This window comes from Numenius arquata, unplaced genomic scaffold, assembly GCF_964106895.1.
Source record: "Numenius arquata unplaced genomic scaffold, bNumArq3.hap1.1 HAP1_SCAFFOLD_1390, whole genome shotgun sequence".
Classification (NCBI taxonomy): domain Eukaryota; kingdom Metazoa; phylum Chordata; class Aves; order Charadriiformes; family Scolopacidae; genus Numenius; species Numenius arquata.
The window spans coordinates 1-20,675 of NW_027414118.1; the positions used below are offsets into that span (position 1 = coordinate 1).

Here is a 20,675-nt window from a genome sequence, read left to right on the forward strand (position 1 = left end):
CCCCGCCTCCCAGTATCCCTTGGGGCGTCCCTGTCCCAGACACCTGCCCCCCCCAGACCCCCCCCATCCCACAGAAGGGGGGTTCCTCCCCCTCCAGATGCCTGAGTCCCCCCCAGCCCCCCAATATCCCTTGGGGGGGGTCACTGTCCTGGACACCTGCCCCCCCCCCCAGCCCACAGAAGGGGGGTTCCTCCCCCTCCCTATGCCTGGGACCCCTCCAGCCCCCCCGGTATCCCTTCGGGAGTCCATGTCGTAGACACTTGCCCCCCCCCCATCCCCCCAAAATCCCATAGAGGGGGGGTTCCCCCCCTCCCCAGTCCCTCACGGGGGGGGGTCTTCTGGGAGAGCTCCCGGTTGAGGCGGTCGGTGAAGCCCTGCAGCAGCGTGTTCCCCCCGGTGACGATGACGCTGCCGTAGAGACCCTTGTGGGGGGAGGAGGGGGGACACAAACACAGGACACGGGGGGTGTCACCGCCAGCCCCCCCCCCCCCCAAAATATCCCCAAACCCCTCCTCCCCCCCCAAAATTCCACGGGGACTCACCGGGCGGATGTCGATGTCGCACATCCCGATGCTGGTGGTGACAACGTGTCCCACCCCCAGCATCGTGTTCCCCGAGAGACCCTGGGGGGAAGGGGGGAGAAGGAGGGTGACGGGGGGGGGGGGGATCAGAGAGGTGTCCCCCAAACCCCTGCGACCCCCCCAAATCCTTGGGAGCCCCCCCCCCCCCCGACCTTGACATTGGAGGGGTCGAAGAGTCCCTCGGGGATGCGGAGCCGCTCGGCCCCGTAGTCGGTGTTTGTAGCCGTTGGGCATCTCGTAGTGGACCGTGGGCATCTGGGCGGCCACTCTGGGGGGGGCCAGGGGGGGTTATGGGGTGGGGGGGACCCCCAAAACCCACCCCTCCCCTCCTCCCCCCCCAAGCACTCACTGCTCATCGTAAGGGGAGTCGGAAACCTGCAGCACTGAGGCCTGGAAGTCTTGGATCACCTCCTGGGGGGAAGGGGGGGCACAAAATGGGGGGGAACCCAAGCATTCGGGACTGTCGTGTGTCGTGTCCCCCCCCCCCCACCAAAAAAAGGATCCAGGTGTCTGGGCCCCCCCAAAAAAAGGGACTCAGGAATCCGGGACCCCCCACTCCCATCTCTTCACCCCAGTATCCAACCATCCCCCCAACATCCAGCCCCCCCCCAGGTGAACCCAGGCCTCCAGGACCCCCCCAGGGTGCCCCCAGGCATCTGGGACCCCCCCAGGACCCCCCCAGGATCCTGACACCCCCCCCCCCCCCCCAAAAAGGGACCCAGTTGTTGGGGACTCCCCCCCAAAAAATGGACCCAGGCATCCAGGGCCCCCTGCTCCCATCCCTTCACCCCTCCCTCCCAATCCAGCCCCCCCCTCAGGTGAACCCAGGCCTCCGGGACCCCCCCAGGGACCCTCCCAGGGATCCCAACCCCCCCCAAAAAAGGGACCCAGGTGTTGGGGACACCCCCCCCCCCAAAAACAAAGCCCCCCCCAACTCACGTTGCAGGTGAAGTTGTGCCAGGACTTGGAGACCTGGGGGAGCTTCTCCTTCTTCTTCCAGTTGGGGGGGGCCCCCTCCCGCACCGGCTCCTGGGGGTGGGGCCTCGGTGGGGGGGGGTGTGGGCGGGGCTTGGAGGGGGCGGGGTTTTGGAGGGGGCGGGGCCCTGAGCCCATAGTGGGTGGGGTGAGGTGAAGGGGAGGGGGGGAATGGCTGGGAAGGGGTGGAGACTGGGAGGTGGGTGGGGCTGAAGGGGAAGGGGGTGGAGCCTATGGGGAGGCTGGCTCTGAGGAGGTGGAGCTAAGGGGAATGGTCAGCCCTAAATGGGTGGGGCTAAGGGGAAGGGGTGGAGCTTAAAGGAAGGGCTGGGCATTGAGGGAGCAGAGCTAAGGAGAAAATCAGCCATAAGGGGGGCGGGGCTAAGAGAGTGTGTCCCCTAAAGGGGTGGGGCTAAGTGATAGCACCGCCCCATAAGGGGGTGGAGCTAAGATATAGAACTGCCTCTAAGGGGGCGTGGCCTCCATCTTGCTCCACCCCTCCCAGTGCCAAACCCAGGGGTTTCAGGGAAACTCGGGGGGGGGGGGTGGAGCTTAACACCTGCCCTCCCCTTTTCTGATAGGCTATTCCTGATGGGGGTGGGCGTGTCCTCGTCTGGCCACGCCTCCCTACCTTGGCAGCGATCATGTAAGGGGGCACGATGTCGATGTTCATCTCCTGGAAGAGCTCCCGGCACTGCATGGAGATGAAGTCCCCGGCCAAGGGCGACTTGACGATGCCTACGGTGGCCACCACGGGGTAAGGGACCCTTGGCCACGCCCCCTGGCCCTGGACACACACACCCCTGGCCACGCCCCTCCACCTTGACCCCGCCCCCTTTGTTGTGGTACCTTGCTGGAGGATGTAGCCGTCGTGGACGGGGATGGCCGTGGTGTGGGTGGCCCCGCTGTCCAGGACCAGCCCCGTGCTGCGCCCGTTGGCGAAGCTGGGTCGCCATCGTTAAGGGTCACGCTAACGAGGGGCCCCGCTAACGAGTGGGAGAGCTCCACTAATGAGGGGGGGAGCTCCGTTAATGAGGTGTGGCCCGCTAATGAAGAACTGAGGCCAGTTGTCCCACCCACCCAATCCTCCAGTGGGGCGTAGACCTCCGCCGCCAAGCAGATAATTGGCCAATCAACGGGCTAACGAATCCGTAACGAGCCTTCGGGCCAAATGAAGGGCGCAGCTGCCTGCTAACGAGCCAGCCCAGCGCCCAGCTGTTTCTAGAGTCACCAAACCACCCACCTAACCTCCTCTAGACCCGCCCAACCTTCTCTAGACCCACCCAACCGTCTCTAGACCCATCCAACCTCCTTTAGACCCATCCAACCTCCTTTAGACCCACCAGCCACCGACCCAACCATCTCCAGACCCATCCAACATCCTTTAGACCCACCCAACCACCTTGAGATCCACCAACAACCCACCCAACCATCTCTAGACCCACCCAACCATCTCTAGATACACCAAACCACATCCAGACCCACCCAACCACCCACCCAACCTCCTCTAGACCCACCCAGCCATCTCCAGACCGACCACCCACCCACCCAACCATCTCCAGACCCACCAACGACCCACCCAACCTCCCCTAGACCCACCAACCACCCACCCACCCATGTCTAGACCCACCCAACCTCCTCTAGACCCACCAACCAACCACCCAACCACCTTGAGACCCACCCAGCCTCCCTTGGACCCACCCACCCAGCCACCCAACCTCCTCTAGACCCACCCAACCAGCTCCAGACCCACCAACCACCCACCCAACCTCCCCTAGACCCACCAACCACCCACCCAACCTCCCCTAGACCCACCCAACCATCTCAAGAGCCACCCAACCACCCAAGTTCTCCCACCCCCCCACCCATGGAGGTTGTGTGGACACCCCGGGGAGGGGGGATGGGTGGGTGGGTGACCAGGGCCGGGGGGGGTGACACCCATGGGTGCCAGCGGTGGGATACGCGGTGAGCACGGCCGTCTTGCAGAGGAAGAAGGCCGGGATGTTGTAGTGCTCAAACATCAGTTCCGTCAGCTTCTCCCTCTTGGCCCGCGTGTTCCACTGAGGGGACACCGTGGTGGTGGGGACACGACACCGTCGGGGACCCCAGGGGACCCACCACCACCCCGCTGAGGGGGTGACACCCCGGTTGGGGGGGCACCTACCGGGGCTTCGGACATGAGGACGGGGTGGAGGCCGGGCTCTGACTTGACGTGTTTCCCGTAGGTGTGGTCCAGGATGGCCTGGAAGCACTCCCAGTCCTCGACTGGGGGACACGGGGACGGTGAGTGGGGACACCGGGGTGTGGGGTGGGGTGGGAACACGGGGATGGGGGTCCCAGGGGGGTGGTTGGGAGAGGTGGGTCTCTACGGAGTGATCTCGACCTTGTGGTGGGCCCCCCAAACTCGTGGTGGTTTCTGTTGGGTGACCTCAACCCCGTGGTGGCCCCGTGAGGTGACCCCCAACCCAGTGGTGGTCTTCATTGGGTGACCCCAACCCCATAGTGGCCCAACAAGGTGGCCCCCAAGCCCATGGTGGCCGTCGTTGGGTGACCCCAACCCTGTGGTGTCCCCAGGCCCATACTGGCCCAATGAGGTAGCCTCCAAGACCGTGGTGGTCTCCGTTGGCACAATGAAGATGATTTCAACCTTGTGGTGGCCCTGGGAGGTGACCCCCCCCCAACCCCGTGGTGGCCCCATGGAGTGACCCCAAGCCCATAGTGGCCCAACAAGGTGGCCCCCAAGAACATGGTGGTCTCCATTGGGTGACCTCAACCTTGTGGTGGCCCCATGAGGTGACCCCAACCCCACGATTGGCCAACCAGGTGGCCCCTAACCCCATGGTGGCCCCATGAGGTGACCCCCAACCCCCTGAGATGACCCCTACGGGTTCTCCATGGTCCTGTGGGGTGTCCCCATCCCCATGTCACCCCCCTAGAGATGTCTCCACGGTGTCCCCACTCACTCATGCCGTTCTTGAGGGGCGAGAGGACCTCCATGCCCTCACGGGCCACGTGCAGCGCGTTGGTGTCGATGTAATAGACCTTCCCCCCCTTCTTGTCCTTGTCACCGTCCAGCTCCAGGGCCACCTCCTCAGGGGACAGTAGCCCCACCGTGGTGGGGAAGTCCGCCTGCCACCGCCCCCGTCACCACCAGCGTGGGGACACGAGGAGGGAGGGTGGGGGACACGGCGTGGGGTTGGGGATGTTGGCTTGTGGGTGGTGGCCTTGGGGATAGCATGGCTACGGAGATGCCACCACCATGGGGACATTGGCCTGCAGGTGGTGGCCGTGGGGACAGCGTGGCTATGGAGATGCCACCATGATGGGGACATAGGTCTGAAGGTGGTGGCCATGGGGACGTTGGGCTGCAGGTGGTGGCCTTGGGGACAGCGTGGCCATGGAGATGCCACCACCATGGGGACATTGGCCTACGGATGGTGGTCTTGGAGACAAGGGATGGCATGGCCGTGGAGATGCCACCACGATGGGGACGCGAGTCTGAGGGTGGTGGCCTTGGGGACAGCGTGGCCATGGAGATGCCACCACCATGGGGGCATTGGCCTACGGATGGTGGTCTTGGGGACAAGGGATGGCATGGCTGTGGAGATGCCACCACCATGATGGGGACGCGGGTCTGAGGGTGGTGGCCTTGGGGACAGCGTGGCCATGGAGATGCCACCACCATGGGGGCATTGGCCTATGGATGGTGGTCTTGGGGACAAGGGATGGCATGGCTGTGGAGATGCCACCACCATGATGGGGATGCGAGTCTGAGGGTGGTGGCCTTGGGGACAGCGTGGCCATGGAGATGCCACCACCATGGGGACATTGGCCTACGGGTGGTGGCCTTGGGGACAAGGGATGGCATGGCCGTGGAGATGCCACCACCATGATGGGGACATTGATCTGAAGGTGGTGGCCATGGGGACGTTGGGCTGCAGGTGGTGGCCTTGGGGACAGCGTGGCCATGGAGATGCCACCACCATGGGGACATTGGCCTACGGGTGGTGGCCTTGGGGACAAGGGACGGCATGGCCATGGAGATGCCACCACCATGGGGACATTGACCTGAGGGTGGGGTGGCTTTTGGCGGGGGGGGGGGAGGGGACACACACGACACACCACGTCCATGGAGATGCCACCACCATGGGGACGTCGACGGGGACACCACGGCCATGGGGGGTTTGGTGGCCTTGTCCCACCACCAGAGGGGACCCCGGGGGGGGGGTGGGGTGGGGTGGGGTGGGGTGTGTGTGACATGGTGGGGGGAGGGGATATGGGGAGGGTGGGGGTGGGGGGGAGGGGAAACGGTGGTGTGGGGGGGGAGGGGACACGGTGACACCCACCTTGGGACAATCCTCCCCGGCGTAACCGGCCCGGACGGAGAAGGAGCCGATGTCGAACACCAAAGCCCCCACCTCATCTGTTGGGGGGGGGGGACACGGTGACACCGGGGGGGGGGGGGGGGGACACCGGGGGAGGGGGCGGAGCCACGATATCATTGCCCCCCCCCCCCAATTCCCCTCCATCCCCCCCCCCCCCCCCATTGTGTGTCGTCCCCCCCCCACCGCGATGTGTGTGTCGTCCCCCCCCCCCAACCCCAGGTGTGGCCACGCCCCTCCCCGGTGTGGCCACGCCCACCGGAGCGTAGCCACGCCCACCCACCCCCCATTCCCCGAGGCCCCGCCCCTCCCTTACCGCCGCCGTAGACCCCCCCGCTCATGGCGGCGGCCGCGGGTTCAGCACTTGGACAGCGCCCGCCCGGGGTGGGCGGGGCCGGGAGAGGGGGTGAGCGCAGCCAATCAGCGCCCGCCTGCCGGGATGGGGGGGGAGTGGGAGGGAGGAGGGGGGGCCGCAGCCAATCAGGGCGTGCCCCGGCGGTGGGCGGGGCCGGCGGCGCGGGGAACGGAGTCAATCAGCGGCACCGAGCGGGGGTGGGCGGGGTCAACGTGTGTGGGGGGGGTGTCGGTAAGGGGGGAGCGCAGCCAATCAGCGGCCGCCCGCCAGCGCGCGCGCTGATTGGCCGGCGCTGCAGACAATGGAGGCGTCTTAAAGGGACAGGCGCCCTTTTCTAAAATGAGGGGGTGGGGGACATCCAGGCATCTGGGACACGCCCCTTTTCGGAGGGGGAGGGGGGATGGTTTGTGATGGAAGGGGGCGTGGCTTAAGAGGGGGCGTGTTTTATCTGGAGGCGTGGTGTGGGGGTGCGTGGCCTGGTACTGGCTCCTCCCCCGTGAGCGTGGTCACAGATGGCTGCGGGGGCGTGTCCTTCGCTGTCTAGCCCCGCCCACTTTTGTGGGAGTGGCTTCCATTTGTCCCCGCCCACCACGGGGGGGGCGGGGCTTCCCTCCCTCATTGTGTCTCAGGGTGGGTGGGGTTGTTTTAGCCCCGCCCACCGCCATTCCTGAAGCCCCACCCACTGACTCGAAAGGGGCGGGGCTTCATGAGGCCACGCCCGGCCCCCCCCCAAGCACACGCGGCTGAATCGATGCCTTTATTGGGGTGGGGGAGGAGTATGTCTAGCGTCCGGGGGGGGGGGGGAGGGAGGGGGTCAGTGACCCCCCCCAGCCCCACATGGAGCCCCCCCCCAACACCCCATAGAGCACCCCCCTCCCCATCCTCCCCCCCACCTGCCCCATAGCTGCCCCACAGCCCCCCCCCTCCCCATCTCCCCTTCCATTCTGGGGGTCGTCATCCATTCCCCCCCCCCCCCCCAGCCCCATAGCAGCCCCACGCCCCCCCCCACCTCAATCCCCCCCCCCTCCCGACCCGGGGGGGGGCGGTTGTGTGTGTCCCAGCCCCATGGCTGCCCCACAGCCCCCTCCCCCCCTCCCCATACCCCGGATGTTGGGGGGGGGGGGGCGGGCTCTGCAGCACCAGGAGGGGGCGCCCCGAGGCGGGAAATAGGCCCGGGGGGGCGTGGTCTAAGGATTAGGGGCGTGGTGTGGGGAGGGGGCGGAGCCGCGCCGGGGGGGGGGGAGAATGTGCCTAAAAGGCGTGGTTTTTATAGAGGGGGCGGGGCTTGGAAGGGGGCGGGGCCGCGCCGTGCAGGAGAGGGCTCCTAAGGGAGGCGTGGTTTAGGGGCGGAGGGGGGGGCGGGGCTTGTGTAGGGGGCGGGGCGCGTCCCCGGAAGCGGAAGCGGCGGCCGTGGAAGGGACGCGGCGAGGTGCGGGCGGGGGGGTGTCTGTGTGCTTATGGGGGGGGGGGGGGGGGGGCTATAGGGGGTCTATGGGGCTGCCCGGGGGTCCGGTGGGGGTGCTACGGGGGGTTCTGTGGTGCTCTGGGGGGGGTCTATAGGGCCCTATAGGGGATCTGTGGGGTTATTGGGGGGGGGAGCTATGGGGGGGATCTATGGGGTTCTATAGGGGGTCTGTGGGGCTTGTAGGGGGAGTCTATGGGGCTATGGAGGGGTCTGGGGTAGGGGGGCTCCGGGGGGGTCTATAGGGGGTCCGTGAGGCTGCATGTGGGTCTGTGGGGGGGTTATAGGGGCTGGGAGGGGGGGTTATGGGGGTCCCTGGGGGAGTTATAGGGGCGGGGGAGGTTATGGGGGGGGTTATGAGGGTTCCGGGGGGGGTCTAGGGGGGGTTATGGGGGTCCCTGGGGGGGTTATAGGGGCTGGTGGGGGGGGTTGGGGGGGTCCTGGGGGGATTATAAGGGCGGGGGGGACTTATGGGGGGGGTATAGGGGCTGAGGGGGATTATGGGGGTGTCTGGGGAGGTTTAGGGGGGGTTATAGGGGCTGGGGGGGTTATGGGGGTCCCTGGGGGGTTAGGGGTGATCTGGGAGGAGGGGGCTTATGGAGGTCTGGAGGGAGTTAGGGGGGGCTATGGGGGTTGGGGGGCTCCCTGGGGGATTGGGGTGGTCCCTGGGGGGGGTCGTGTGTCCATATGACCCCCCCTAACCCCCTGCCCCCCCCCCTATTTTTCTTCTCCCACCCCCCAGAATGTCCTCGGGCCAACCGGCAGCGCCCTCAGCCCCCACCCAGGGGGGGTCACCGGTCGTAGGGGTGGGGGGGGGTGACCCCCAACCCCCCCCCTGCCCCCACCACCATCCCCCCCACCACCGTCGCCGCCGGGGTCCTGCCCCCCGCCCCCCCCCCTTCCCCAGACCCCCCCGGCACCGATATTTTCGTAACGGCCCGGACGGATTTCCGAGCCCAGCTCCGTCGTTGCCAACGGCTACTGGCCCCGGGGGGGGGGACAGATGGTGGGGGGGGGGGGTCGGGGGGGTCCCCGTGTCCCCCCCCCGGGGGAATTACGCCTCCACGGGCTGGGCCTGGCCGTGCCCCGCGCCATTAATTTGGCTTTGCAGCTGCAGGCGGGGGCCCCCGGGACCCTCCGGCTTCACGCCAGCACTTCCTCCGTCGCCCTGCCCCCCCATTCGGCGGGGACCCCCCCCCGGAGACGGCGGGGACCCCCCCCGGGACGTGGGGAAGACGAGGGAAGGGAGGGTGGGTTGGAGGAAGAGGAGGAGGAGGAGGAAGAGGAGGAAGAGGAGGAGGAAGGGGGAACACACCCCCCCCGGCTCCGCCATAACTCGGCCATTCACATCAGGGTCTGCAGGGAAGCCCCCTGTGCCTGAGGAGGAGGGGGGGGGGCACCCCAAGATGTTGGGGGGGTCCTTGAGGTGCTGGGGGAGGCACCCTGGGGTCCTGGGGGTGCACCCAAAGGGGGTTGAAGGGCTCCTTGGGGTGTTGGGGGGCACTCCAAGATGTTGGGGGGCTCCTTGGGGTCCTGGGGGGGGCATCCAAAAGGATTGGGGGGCTCCCTGGGGTCCTGGGGGGGCACCCCAAGATTTTGGGGGGGCATCCAAAAGGATTGGGGGGCTCCCTGGGGTGTTGGGGGGGCACCCAAAGGGGGTTGAGGGGCTCCTTAGGGTGTTGGGGGGCACTCCAAGATGTTGGGGGGCTCCTTGGGGTCCTGGGGGGGCACCCCAAGATGTTGGGGGGCTCCTTGAGGTGCTGGGGGGGGCATCCAAAAGGATTGGGGGGCTCCCTGGGGTCCTGGGGGGGCACCCAAAGGGGGTTGAAGGGCTCCTTGGGGTGTTGGGGGGCACTCCAAGATGTTGGGGGGCTCCTTGAGGTGCTGGGGGGGCCACCCTGGGGTCCTGGGTGGGCACCCAAAGGGGGTTGAGGGGTTCCTTGGGGTGTTGGGGGGCACCCCAAGATGTTGGGGGGCTCCTTGAGGTGCTGGGGGGGGGCACCTTGAGATGTTGGGGGGCTCCCTGGGGTCCTGGGGGGGCACCCCAAGGGGTTGGGGGGCTCCTTGGGGTCCTGGGGGGGGCACCTAGGGTGCTCTGGAGAGGACTTGGGGTGTCATGGGCTCCTGGGCAACCTTGAAAGGCCACCAGGAGCCACCACGAGGGGCTGGGGCCACCAAGATGCCACCAAGAGGCTGCGGCCACCACTGAGACGGGGCCACCATGAACTGGAGACACCAACAAGTTGGGGCCACCAGGAGCTGGGGTCATCAAGGAGCCACCAAGATGGCACCAATGAGCCAGGGCCACCGTGATCTGGGGCCACCACAAGCCACCAAGGAGCTGGGGCCATCAATGAGCCGGGGCCACCACAAGCCATCAAGATGACACCGACAATATGGGGCCACCACCAAACCGGAGTTACCACCGAACCAGGGTCACCACGAGCCACCCAGGAGCTGGGGCCACCAAGATGCCACCAACAACACGGGGCCACCATGAGCCACCAGGATGCCACCAATGATGGGGGTTCACCACCAAGCCAGGACCACCATGATCTGGGGCCACCACGAGCCACCAATGACCTGGAGCCACCACCAAACCAGGGCCACCACAAGCCACCCAGGAGCTGGGGCCACCAAGATGCCACCAACGACACGGGGCCACCATGAGCCACCAGGATGCCACCAATGATAGGGGGTCACCACCAAGCCAGGACCACCATGATCTGGGGCCACCACGAGCCACCAAGGAGCTGGGGTTACCATGACCCACCATGAGCTGGGGCCACCAACAAGCCACTAAGGGGCCACCAAGAAGGTGGGGCCACCATAAGCTGGGGTCATCAAGGAGCCACCAAGATCTGGGGCCACCACAAGCTACCGAGACAGGGCCACCAACGACCTGGGGCCACCATGAGCCGGGGCTACCGTGAGCCACCAGGATGCCACCAATGATGTGGGGCCACCACCAAGGGGGGGGCCACCACGATCTGGGGCCACCACAAGCCACCAAGGAGCTGGGGCCACCAACAAGCCACTGAGATGCCACCAACAAGGGGGGGCCACCATGAGGCACCAAGATGCCACCAACGACCTGGGGCCACCACCAGGCAGGGGCCACCATGAGCTGGGGCCCACGAGCCACCAACAAGCCAAGCAGGGGCCACCAACGACCTGGGGCCACCAAGGAGCTGGAGCCACCATGACCCACCATGAGCTGGGGCCACCAACGAGGCACTGAGGGGCCACCAACAAGGTGGGGCCACCATGAGCCGGGGCCACCCTGAGCCACCAAGATGCCACTGATGACCTGGGGCCACCACGAGCCACCAATGACCTGGGACCACCATGAGCTGGAGCCACCAACAAGCCACTGAGATGCCACCAACAAAGGTTGGGGGGTGGGGGGGGGCCACCACCAAGGGAGGGGGGGGCCACCATGACCTGGGGCCACCACGAGCCACCGAGATGCCACCACCATAACCTCGGGCCACCAAGGAGCCACCGAGACCCTCTGTGACGCCACCCCCAGCCCCCAAGGACCTGCCCATCCTCCCCCCCCCACCTCCGGTCCCCCCCCCCTCCCCCCCCCATCCCCCAGGGGTCCGGGGGGGGGGGAAGGGGGGGGAGGGGACACCCCAATAAAGCCGGTGACATCAGCGACGCTTTGGGGCTTCCTCCACGTCACCAGTGACCTTTGGGGCAGGAAACCCCTTCCCCTCCCCCCCACACACACACCCCCCGGGGGGGGGGGACCTGGGTGTCCAGTGAGGGGGGGGGGGGGAAGGTGTCGGGAGGGGGGGGGGATATGTGGGGGGACCCAGGTGTCTTGGGGGGGGGGGGGTCCCAGGTGTCAGGGGGTGTCACATCTGGGGGGACCCAGGCATCTGGGGGGGGGGGGCATCTCAGGTGTCTGGGGGGGGGGTCCCAGGTGTTTGGGGGGGGGACACCCGGGGGTGTGGGGGTGTGTGTGTGTGTCCCATCTCCATCCCCGTGTGTCCCCCCCCCCAGTGTGTGTGTGTGTGTGTGTGTGTCATCTCTGTCCCCGTGTGTCCCCCCCCAGTGTGTGTGTGTGTGTGTGTCCCATCTCCATCCCCGTGTGTCCCCCCCCGGGGTGTGTGTGTGTGTGTGTGTCCAGTGTGTGTGTGTGTGTGTGTGTGTGTGTGTGTGTGTCCCATCTCTGTCCCTGTGTGTGTGTCCCCCCAGTGTGTGTGTCCCGGGGGGGGGGGGTGTGTGTGTCCGTGTGTGTCCCATCTCCATCCCCGTGTGTCCCCCCCCAGTGTGTGTGTGTGTGTGTGTCCCCAGTGTGTGTGTGTGTGTGTCTCATCTCTGTCCCCATGTGTCCGTGTGTGTCCCATCTCCATCCCCGTGTCCCCCCCCCCAGTGTGTGTGTCCCGGGGGGGGTGTGTGTGTGTGTGTGTCCGTGTCCGTGTGTGTCCCATCTCCGTCCCCGTGTGTCCCCCCCCCCAGTGTGTGTGTGTGTGTGTGTGTGTCATCTCTGTCCCCGTGTGTCCCCCCCCAGTGTGTGTGTGTGTGTGTGTCCCATCTCCATCCCCGTGTGTCCCCCCCCGGGGTGTGTGTGTGTGTGTGTGTCCAGTGTGTGTGTGTGTGTGTGTGTGTGTGTGTGTGTCCCATCTCTGTCCCTGTGTGTGTCCCCCCCCAGTGTGTGTGTCCCGGTGTGTGTGTGTGTCCCATCTCCATCCCCGTGTCGTCCCCCCCCAGTGTGTGTGTCCCGGGGGGGGTGTGTGTGTGTCCGTGTGTGTGTGTGTGTGTGTGTGTGATCTCCATCCCCGTGTGTCCCCCCAGTGTGTGTATGTGTATGTGTGTGTGTGTGTGTCCCATCTCCATCCCCGTGTCCCCCCCCCCAGTGTGTGTGTCCCGGTGTGTGTGTGTGTCCGTGTGTGTGTGTGTGTGTGTGTGTGTCCCCCTCCCACCAGCCGCCCTTTGGCCCCGCTGGCGCCGCGGGGACTTGACCCCGGGGCCGGCCCGTGCGGAGCCGCACGTAGGGCCTGGCAGGGGGCCGGAGGGACGTGTGTGTGTGTGTGTGTGTGTCCCCACACCGGGGGACACCTGGGGTCCCCTCCCCACCCCCCTCTTTGGGGGGGGTCCCATTCCCTCCCCCCAAGTCCCCCGGTCTTGTCCCCGGGGCCGCGACGGCGCCGACGGTGACGGTGACGGTGACGCTGCCCCATTGTTCGGCAGCTTCCTCCGGTCACCCCCCCCCCCCCCTACACACACACACACACACAGGGTGACGGTGACAGTGACGGTGACACACAGGCGTCCGGTGGTGGGGAGGGGGGGGTGTCCGGGGTCCCCCATCCCGGTCTGTGTCCCCGTCCGTGTCCCCCCCCACCCTGTCCCCGTGTCACACGGTGGTCCCCTGGCGCTGGGCTTGAGGGGGGTGTGTGTGTGTGTGTGTGTGTGTGTGTCCATGTCCTTGTCCCCGTGTCCCCATCCCTGTCCCCGAGTCCCCAACCCCATCCATGTCCCCATGTCCCTGTCCCCCTCCATGTCCCCATCCCTGTCCCCGTGTCCCCAACCCCATCCATGTCCCCAACCCCATCCCTGTCCCCATGTCCCCGTGTCCCCATCCCATGTCCCCATGTCCCCAACCCCATCCGTGTCCCCAACCCCATCCCTGTCCCCCTGTCCCCATGTCCCCATCCCTGTCCCCATGTCCCCAACCCCATCCGTGTCCCCATGTCCCTGTCCCCTTGTCCCCATCCCATGTCCCCATGCTCATCCCTGTCCCCATCCCTGTCCATGTCCCCATCCTTGTCCCCACGTCCCCATGTCCTTGTCCCGTGTCCCCTTGTGTGTCCCCACAACCCCATCCACGTCCCAATGTCCCCCACCCCACGTCCCCATCTTCATCCCTGTCCCCCTCCCCGTGTCCCCATTCTTGTCCCCGTGTCCCCATCCCGTGTCCCCCCCATCATGTCCCCCGTCCCCATGTCCGTGTCCCCATATCCCTGTCCCCATCCCATGTCCCTGTCCCGTGTCCATCCCCATGTCCCCTCCATGTCCCCATCTCCCCATCCCCTTGTCCCCATGTCCCCAGATCCCTGTCCTGTCTCCGTCCCCATCCCCGTGTCCCCTGTCCCCGCAGTGTCCCCATATCCCTGTCCCCATGTCCCCTGTCCCCCCGATGTCCCCATATCCCTGTCCCCCATCCCATGTCCCCTGTCCCCATGTCCGTCCCCATCCCGTGTCCCCGTGTCCCCATCCCATGTTCCTGTCCCATGTCCGTCCCCATGTCCCCTGTCCCCCCATCCCCCCCATGTCCCCATCCCCGTGTCCTCTGTCCCCCCGATGTCCCCATCTCTATATCCCCGTCCCCGTGTCCCCATATCCATGTCCCCTGTCCCCCCAATGTCCCCGTGTCCCCATCCCCCGAATATCCCCATATCCCTGTCCCCATGTTCCCTGTCCCCCCGATGTCCCCATATCCCTGTCCCCACGTCCTCTGTCCCCCCGTCCCCATCCCTATATCCCTGTCCCTGTGTCCCCATGTCCCCCGTCCCCCTGGTGTCCCCATCCCACCTCCCTTATCCCACGTCCCCGTCCCCATGTCCCCCCGATGTCCCCATGTCCCCGTCCCCCCAATATCCCCATATCCCTGTCCCCATGTCCCCTGTCCTCCGATGTCCCCATCCCCCCAATGTCCCCATGTCCCCCCGATGTCCCTGTCCCCACGTCCCCATGTCCCCTGTCCCCCCGATGTCCCCGTCCCTACATCCCTGTCCCCATGTCCCCGTCCCCACGTCCCCCCGATGTCCCCATCCCCACATCCCCCCCCGATGTCCCCGTCCCCACATCCCCATGTCCCCCCCAATGTCCCCATCCCCACGTCCCCCCGATGTCCCCGTCCCCATGTCCCCCCCGATGTCCCCATCCCCACATCCCCATGTCCCCCCCAATGTCCCCATCCCCACATCCCCCCCCAATGTCCCCGTTCCCACGTCCCCCTGATGTCCCCATCCCCACGTCCCCCCCCGATGTCCCCATCCCCACATCCCCCCCCAATGTCCCCATCCCCACGTCCCCCCCGATGTCCCCATCCCCATGTCCCCCCCAATGTCCCCATCCCCACGTCCCCCCCCAATGTCCCCATCCCCACATCCCCCCCAATGTCCCCATCCCCACGTCCCCCCTGATGTCCCCATCCCCACGTCCCCCCCGATGTCCCCATCCCCACGTCCCCATGTCCCCCCCAATGTCCCCATCCCCACGTCCCCCTGATGTCCCCGTCCCCATGTCCCCCCCCAATGTCCCCATCCCCACATCCCGATGTCCCCATCCCCACATCCCCACGTCCCCCCCGATGTCCCCATCCCCACGTCCCCCCCCGATGTCCCCATCCCACCTCCCTTATCCCACGTCCCCATCCCGTATCCCCGTGTCCCCCCCCCCGTGTCCCCCCTCCCCGCCATCCCGGCGCCGTCCCCGCGTGGCCGGGGAGGGGGGTGGCCCGTGGCCAGGGGCCGACGTGCGGCGACCGGCGCGGCCTTTTCCTCGACGGCCGAACCTTCTGGGGGCGGGGAGGGGGGGGGGGGGGGGGGAGGTTGGGGGGGGGAGGTTGGGGGGGGGGGTGTGGGGGACACACGGACACACGGACACACGGACGGGAACCCCCCCCCCCCCCCCCCCCAACAAAGGGCCCTTCCGGCCCCGCGGCCCCTCGGATCAAACATTAACCGGGGACGGGGACGGGGGGGGGACGCGGCGACGGGGACGGCCACAAGCCCGGGGCCACCCAGGGACCCCCCCCCCCCCGTGCCATGAGCAGCCGGCGATGGGGGCGGTGGGTGAGTTGGGGGGGGGGGGGGGGGGGGGGCACACGCCTGGCTCCGTTTTTCTTGGGGGGGGGGGGGGGGTGTCCGTGGAGAAAAGGGGGGGGGGGGGGCGTGACGGGAGGGACTTGGGGATGGGGCATCCTGGGAAGCGGGTGGTGGGAGGGGACCCAGGCGTCCTGGGGGGGGGGGTGTCTCATGGGACAACACGTGGGTGGGGGGGGGTCTTGGGGGACACCAGGGGGGGGACACCCCGGCGTCCGGGCACCCCCAGACCCCAAAGTCATTCATATGGGGAGGGGACCCTGGCGTCTGGGGGGACCCCGGCATCCTGGGGGGGGGTCCCAGGCATTTGGGGGGGGTCCCATGGGACACCACGTGGGTGGGGGGGACACGGGGGTCCTGGGGGGCAACATGTGGGGGGGGGGATGCAGGTGTCCGGGCACCCCCAGACCCCAAAGTCATTCATATGGGGAGGGGATCCCGGCATCCAGGGGGGGGTCCCAGGCATTGGGGGGGGGTCCCAGGTATTTGGGGTGGGTCCCATGGGACACCACGTGGGTGGGGGGGTCCTGGGGGACACCAGGGGGGGGACACCCCGGCGTCTGGGCACCCCCAGACCCCAAAGTCATTCATATGGGGAGGGGATCCCGGCATCCGGGGGGGGTCCCAGGCATTGGGGGGGGTCCCATGGGACACCACGTGGGTGGGGGGGGACATGGGGGTCTTGGGGGACACCGTGGGGGGGGGACACCCCCGGCGTCCGGGCACCCCCAAACCCCAAAGTCATTCATATGGGGAGGGGACCTGGCATCCGGGGGGGGGTCCAGGCATTGTGGGGGGGTCCCAGGCATTTGGGGGGGGTCCCATGGGACACCACGTGGGTGGGGGGGACACGGGGGTCCTGGGGGGCAACATGTGGGGGGGGGGATGCAGGTGTCCGGGCACCCCCAGACACCAAAGTCATTCATATGGGGAGGGGATCCTGGCGTCTGGGGGGACCCCGGCATCCTGGGGGGGGGTCCCAGGCATTGGGGGGGGTCCCAGGTATTTGGGGGGGGTCCCATGGGACACCACGTGGGTGGGGGGGTCTTGGGGGACACCGGGGGGGGACACGCAGGTGTCCGGGCACCCCCAGACCCCAAAGTCATTCATATGGGGAGGGGACCTGGCATCCGGGGGGGGGGTCCCAGGCATTGGGGGGGGGGGTCCCATGGGACACCACGTGGGTGGGGGGGACATGGGGGTCTTGGGGGACACCGTGGGGGGGGACACCCCGGCTTCCGGGCACCCCCAAACCCCAAAGTCATTCATATGGGGAGGGGACCCCAGCATCTGGGGGGACCCGGCATCCTGGGGGGGGGGGTCCCAAGGGACACCACGTGGGTGGGGGGGACACGGGGGTCCTGGGGGGCAACATGTGTGGGGGGGGACCCCGGCGTCCAGGCACCCCCCCCCCCATCACCACAGGGAGGGGTTTCACCCTCACCCCCCCCCCCCATCAAGTCTTTCCCTGCTCCCCCCCCCCCCCGTGCCCCCAGCCCCATCTTCCAGTCCTCCCAGTGGGATGAGGGGGGGTCCCTGACCCGCCCCCCCTTTTTCGATTCCCCCCCGCCCCCCCAGGGCTGTGTGCGCTGCTGCTGATGCTGTTGGGGGTCCCGGGGCGCCCCGACGGCCCCCCTCGCTCTGCGACCCCCGAGTGATGGAGAGGTTCATCCTGGAGGCCCGCGACGCCGAGAGGGGGCTGGTGAGGGGGGGGCCTGGGACAACGTGGCGGGGGGGGGGGGCACAGGGACAACCTGGGGGGCTTGGGGACATCGGGGGTTGGGGGGACACAGGGACCCCCTGGGGGGCTTGGGGACACTGTGGGTGGCTTGGGGACTCCATGGGGGTCTGGGGACATCATGGGGGGGGGGGGACACTCTGTGGGGGCTTGGGGACATCATGGGGGGGACACGGACCCACTGGGGGCTTGGGGACTCCATGGGGGGGGGGGGCACAGGGACGCCCTGGGGGACTTGGGGACCCCCTGGGGCTGCCTGGGGCGGGGGGGGGGGGGGGCGGATATCGGGGGGGGACACAGGGACAACCTGGGGTCTTGGGGACACTGTGGGTGGCTTGGGGACTCCATGGGGGTCTTGGGGACATCATGGGGGGGGGCACAGGGACCCCCTGGGGGGGTTGGGGAACCCCCTGGAGCTGCCTGGGGGCTTGGGGACATCATGGGGGGACACGGACCCACTGGGGGGCTTGGGACACCATGGGGCTACCTGGGGGGGGTGGGTGGGGACATCATGGGGGGGACACAGGACCCCTGGGGGGCTTGGGGACATCATGGGGGGGGGGACAGGGACCCCCCCTGGGATGGCCCTTGGGGGGGGGCACTTGGGGACACCAGGGGGGGCACAGGGACAACCTGGGGGGGGCTTGGGGACATGGCGGGGGGGGGTGGTTGGGGACACCCTGGGGGTCTGGGGGGGAAACGGGACCCCCTGGGGTGGCCCTGGGGGGGGGGGGGATTGGGACACCGGGGGGGGGGGGGACACACTTGGGGACAGCGTGGGGGGTGAGTGTCAGCGTCCCCCTCCCCGCCCCCCCCAGGCCGGTTGTGGCCCCCCCTGTGACCTGCCCGAGGCGGTGGCCGTCCCCGACCCCCGGCGTCAACTTCAACGACTGGCGGCAGATGGACGTGAGTGGGGCAAAACGGGGCGAAAAGGGGGGAAATTGGGCAAAACGGGGAAAAACCCCAGAAAAACGGGGCGGGAAATTGGGTAAAATGGGGGGAAATTGGGCAAAATGGGGAGAAATGGGGCAAACCGGGGAGAAATGGGGCAAAACGGGCAAAATGAGGGGAAATTGGGCAAAATGGGGAAAACCGGGGGGAAATGGGGGAAAAATGGGGAAAACGGCAAAATGGGGAAAAAACGGGAAATTGGGAAAAATGGGCAAAATGAGGGGAAATGGGGCAAAATGGGGGGAAACGGGAAAAATGGGGGGGAAACTGGGAGAAACAGGGAAAAGCGGCAAAATGGGAAAATTGAGCAAAATGGAGAGAAATGGGGAAAAAAGGGGGAAAATGGGGGGAAAATGGGAAAAACGGGGGAAACTGGGAGAAACGTTGGGGGGGGAATTGGGTAAAATGGGGAGAAACTGGGCAAAATGGGGAGAAATGGGGAAATTGGGAAAAATGGGGCAAAATGGGGAAATTGGGCAAACTGGGGAGAGATGGGGCAAACTGGGGAGAAATGGGGTAAAAATTGGGTGAAATGGGGCAAAATGGGGAGAAATGGGGGTGAACTGGGATGAACTGGGGGTGATGGGGAGTGGGGGGGTTCCCCGGGGGTGGTGGCCCTCCTGGGGTGTCCCCTGGGTGTCCCCAGGCCCCCGTGTGACCCCCAACGTCACCCCCATCTCCGTGTCCCCCCCCTGTCCCCACGTGATCTCCATGACCCCATGTGACCCCCATGTCCCCACGTGACCCCCCCCACCTCCCCATGTGACACCCCCCCCCCATGACCCCCCAATGTCCCCATGTTCCCCCCCAGGCCCCCAAAGTCCCCCCATGCCCCCTGTGACCCCCATGACCCCCCAATGTCCCCGGTGTCACCCTGTGCCCCCCGTCCCCATGTGACCCCCCATGACCCCATCCCCCTCAATGTCCCCCCGTCCCCATGTCCCCCTGTGTCCCCCCCATGTCCCCCCACCCCCCCCCCGGTGACAACGGTCCCCCCCACTGTCCCCATGCCCCCCCATCACACCCAATGTCCCCCAGCCCCCCCAATATCCCCATGTCACCCCATCCCCCTCAATGTCCCCCCCTACCCCCCGTCCCCATGCCCCCCCAAATGTCCCAGTGTCCCCCCCCCCATCCCCATGCCCCCCCATCACCCACGTCCCCTTACGTCCCCCACCCCCCTGTGACACCAGTCCCCCCCATGTCCCCCCAATGTCCCCGTATCCCCCCATGCCCCCCCAGTGCCCCTCCAGCCCCCCCAGTGTCCCCATATCCCCCCATCCCCATGTCCCCCAATGCCCCCCTGCCCTCCCGTGACCCCGGTCCCCCCAATGTCCCCGTATTCCCCCATGCCCCCCCAACGTCCCCAGCCCCCCCAATGTCCTCATGCCCCCCATCCCCCCTCAGTGTCCCCCCCTGCCCCCCTGTCCCCATGCCCCCCCCCATGCCCCCAATGCCCCCCCAGTGTCCCCATATCCCCCCATGCCCCCCGTGTCCCCATCCCCCCAATATCCCCATATCCCCCCATCCCCATGTCACTCTATCCCCCCCCCGCCCCCCCGTGACCCTGGTCCCCCCGATGTCCCCGTGCCCCCCTCACCGTGACGCCGGTCCCTGCCCGCAGGCGGGGGCGCGGGCGCACGAGGTTGGGGGGGGGCAAGCGGTGCTGGTGGCCGCCGTCCTGCGGGCGCGGGAGCTGCTGCCGGACCCCCGCCTGCGCCCCACTCTCGACCGAGCCTACAGCGCGGCCCGCAGCCTGGCCCGCCTGCTGCGGGGGGTCCCCACCACGGTACGGGGGGGGCTGGGGGGCAGGGGGGGGTTCCCACCTCAGTATGGGGGGGCTGGGGGGTGTGGGGGGGTCCCCACCCCAGTATGGGGGGGCGAGGGGGGTCCTGGGGGGGGTCCCTGTCCCAGTAATGGGAAGATGGGAGGGTCTTGGGGATTCCTGAGGGGGCTGGGGGGGGTCCCCACCCCAGTATGGGGGGGCTGGGGGGCGGGGGGGGGTCCCCACCCCAGTATGGGGGGATGAGGGGGGTCATGGGGGGTCCCTGTCCCAGTAATGGGAAGCTGGGAGGGTCCTGGGGGGTTCCTGAGGGGGCTGGGAGGGTTATGGGGGGGTCCCCACCCCAGTATGGGGGGGTGGGGGGGGTCATGGGGGGTCCCTGCCCTGGTATGGGGGTCCTGGAGGGGTCCTGCCATGGTATGGGGGGCTGCGGGGGAAGGGGTGAGGGGGGTCCTGGGGGGGGTATCTTGGGGGTCCTCGGAGGGGGGCTCCCCACACAGGGGATGGGGTCCTGGGGGGGGGTATCTTGGGGGTCCTGGGGGGGTATCTTGGGGGTCCTGGGGGGGGTATTTTGGGGGTCCTCGGAGGGGGGGGCTCCCCACACAGG

At 67.8% G+C, this 20,675-nt stretch overlaps 3 protein-coding genes across 3 annotated transcripts; 2 read left to right on the top strand and 1 right to left on the bottom strand.

Annotated features, from left to right (window-relative positions):
• Positions 1-325: 325 nt before the first annotated feature.
• ACTL6B (actin like 6B) lies at positions 326-6,279 on the bottom strand (the record flags this gene model as incomplete). The annotated part of the gene is given in 13 exon segments (XM_074167002.1): positions 326-422; positions 543-623; positions 734-799; positions 801-849; positions 931-992; positions 1,521-1,610; positions 2,188-2,294; positions 2,406-2,500; positions 3,519-3,616; positions 3,721-3,821; positions 4,520-4,685; positions 5,903-5,979; positions 6,255-6,279. Coding segments are annotated over 13 exon segments (1,114 nt in total), but the record flags the coding sequence as incomplete, so codon positions are not given.
• Positions 6,278-9,136, top strand: POP7 (POP7 homolog, ribonuclease P/MRP subunit). Its single transcript, XM_074167003.1, is given in 4 exon segments — positions 6,278-6,344; positions 8,663-8,793; positions 8,795-8,920; positions 9,032-9,136. Coding segments are annotated over 4 exon segments (429 nt in total).
• A 6,417-nt stretch (positions 9,137-15,553) lies between these two features.
• Positions 15,554-20,074, top strand: EPO (erythropoietin; the record flags this gene model as incomplete). The annotated part of the gene is given in 6 exon segments (XM_074167005.1): positions 15,554-15,566; positions 17,175-17,231; positions 17,234-17,298; positions 18,153-18,203; positions 18,205-18,240; positions 19,910-20,074. Coding segments are annotated over 6 exon segments (387 nt in total), but the record flags the coding sequence as incomplete, so codon positions are not given.
• Between the last annotated feature and the right edge of the window lie 601 nt (positions 20,075-20,675).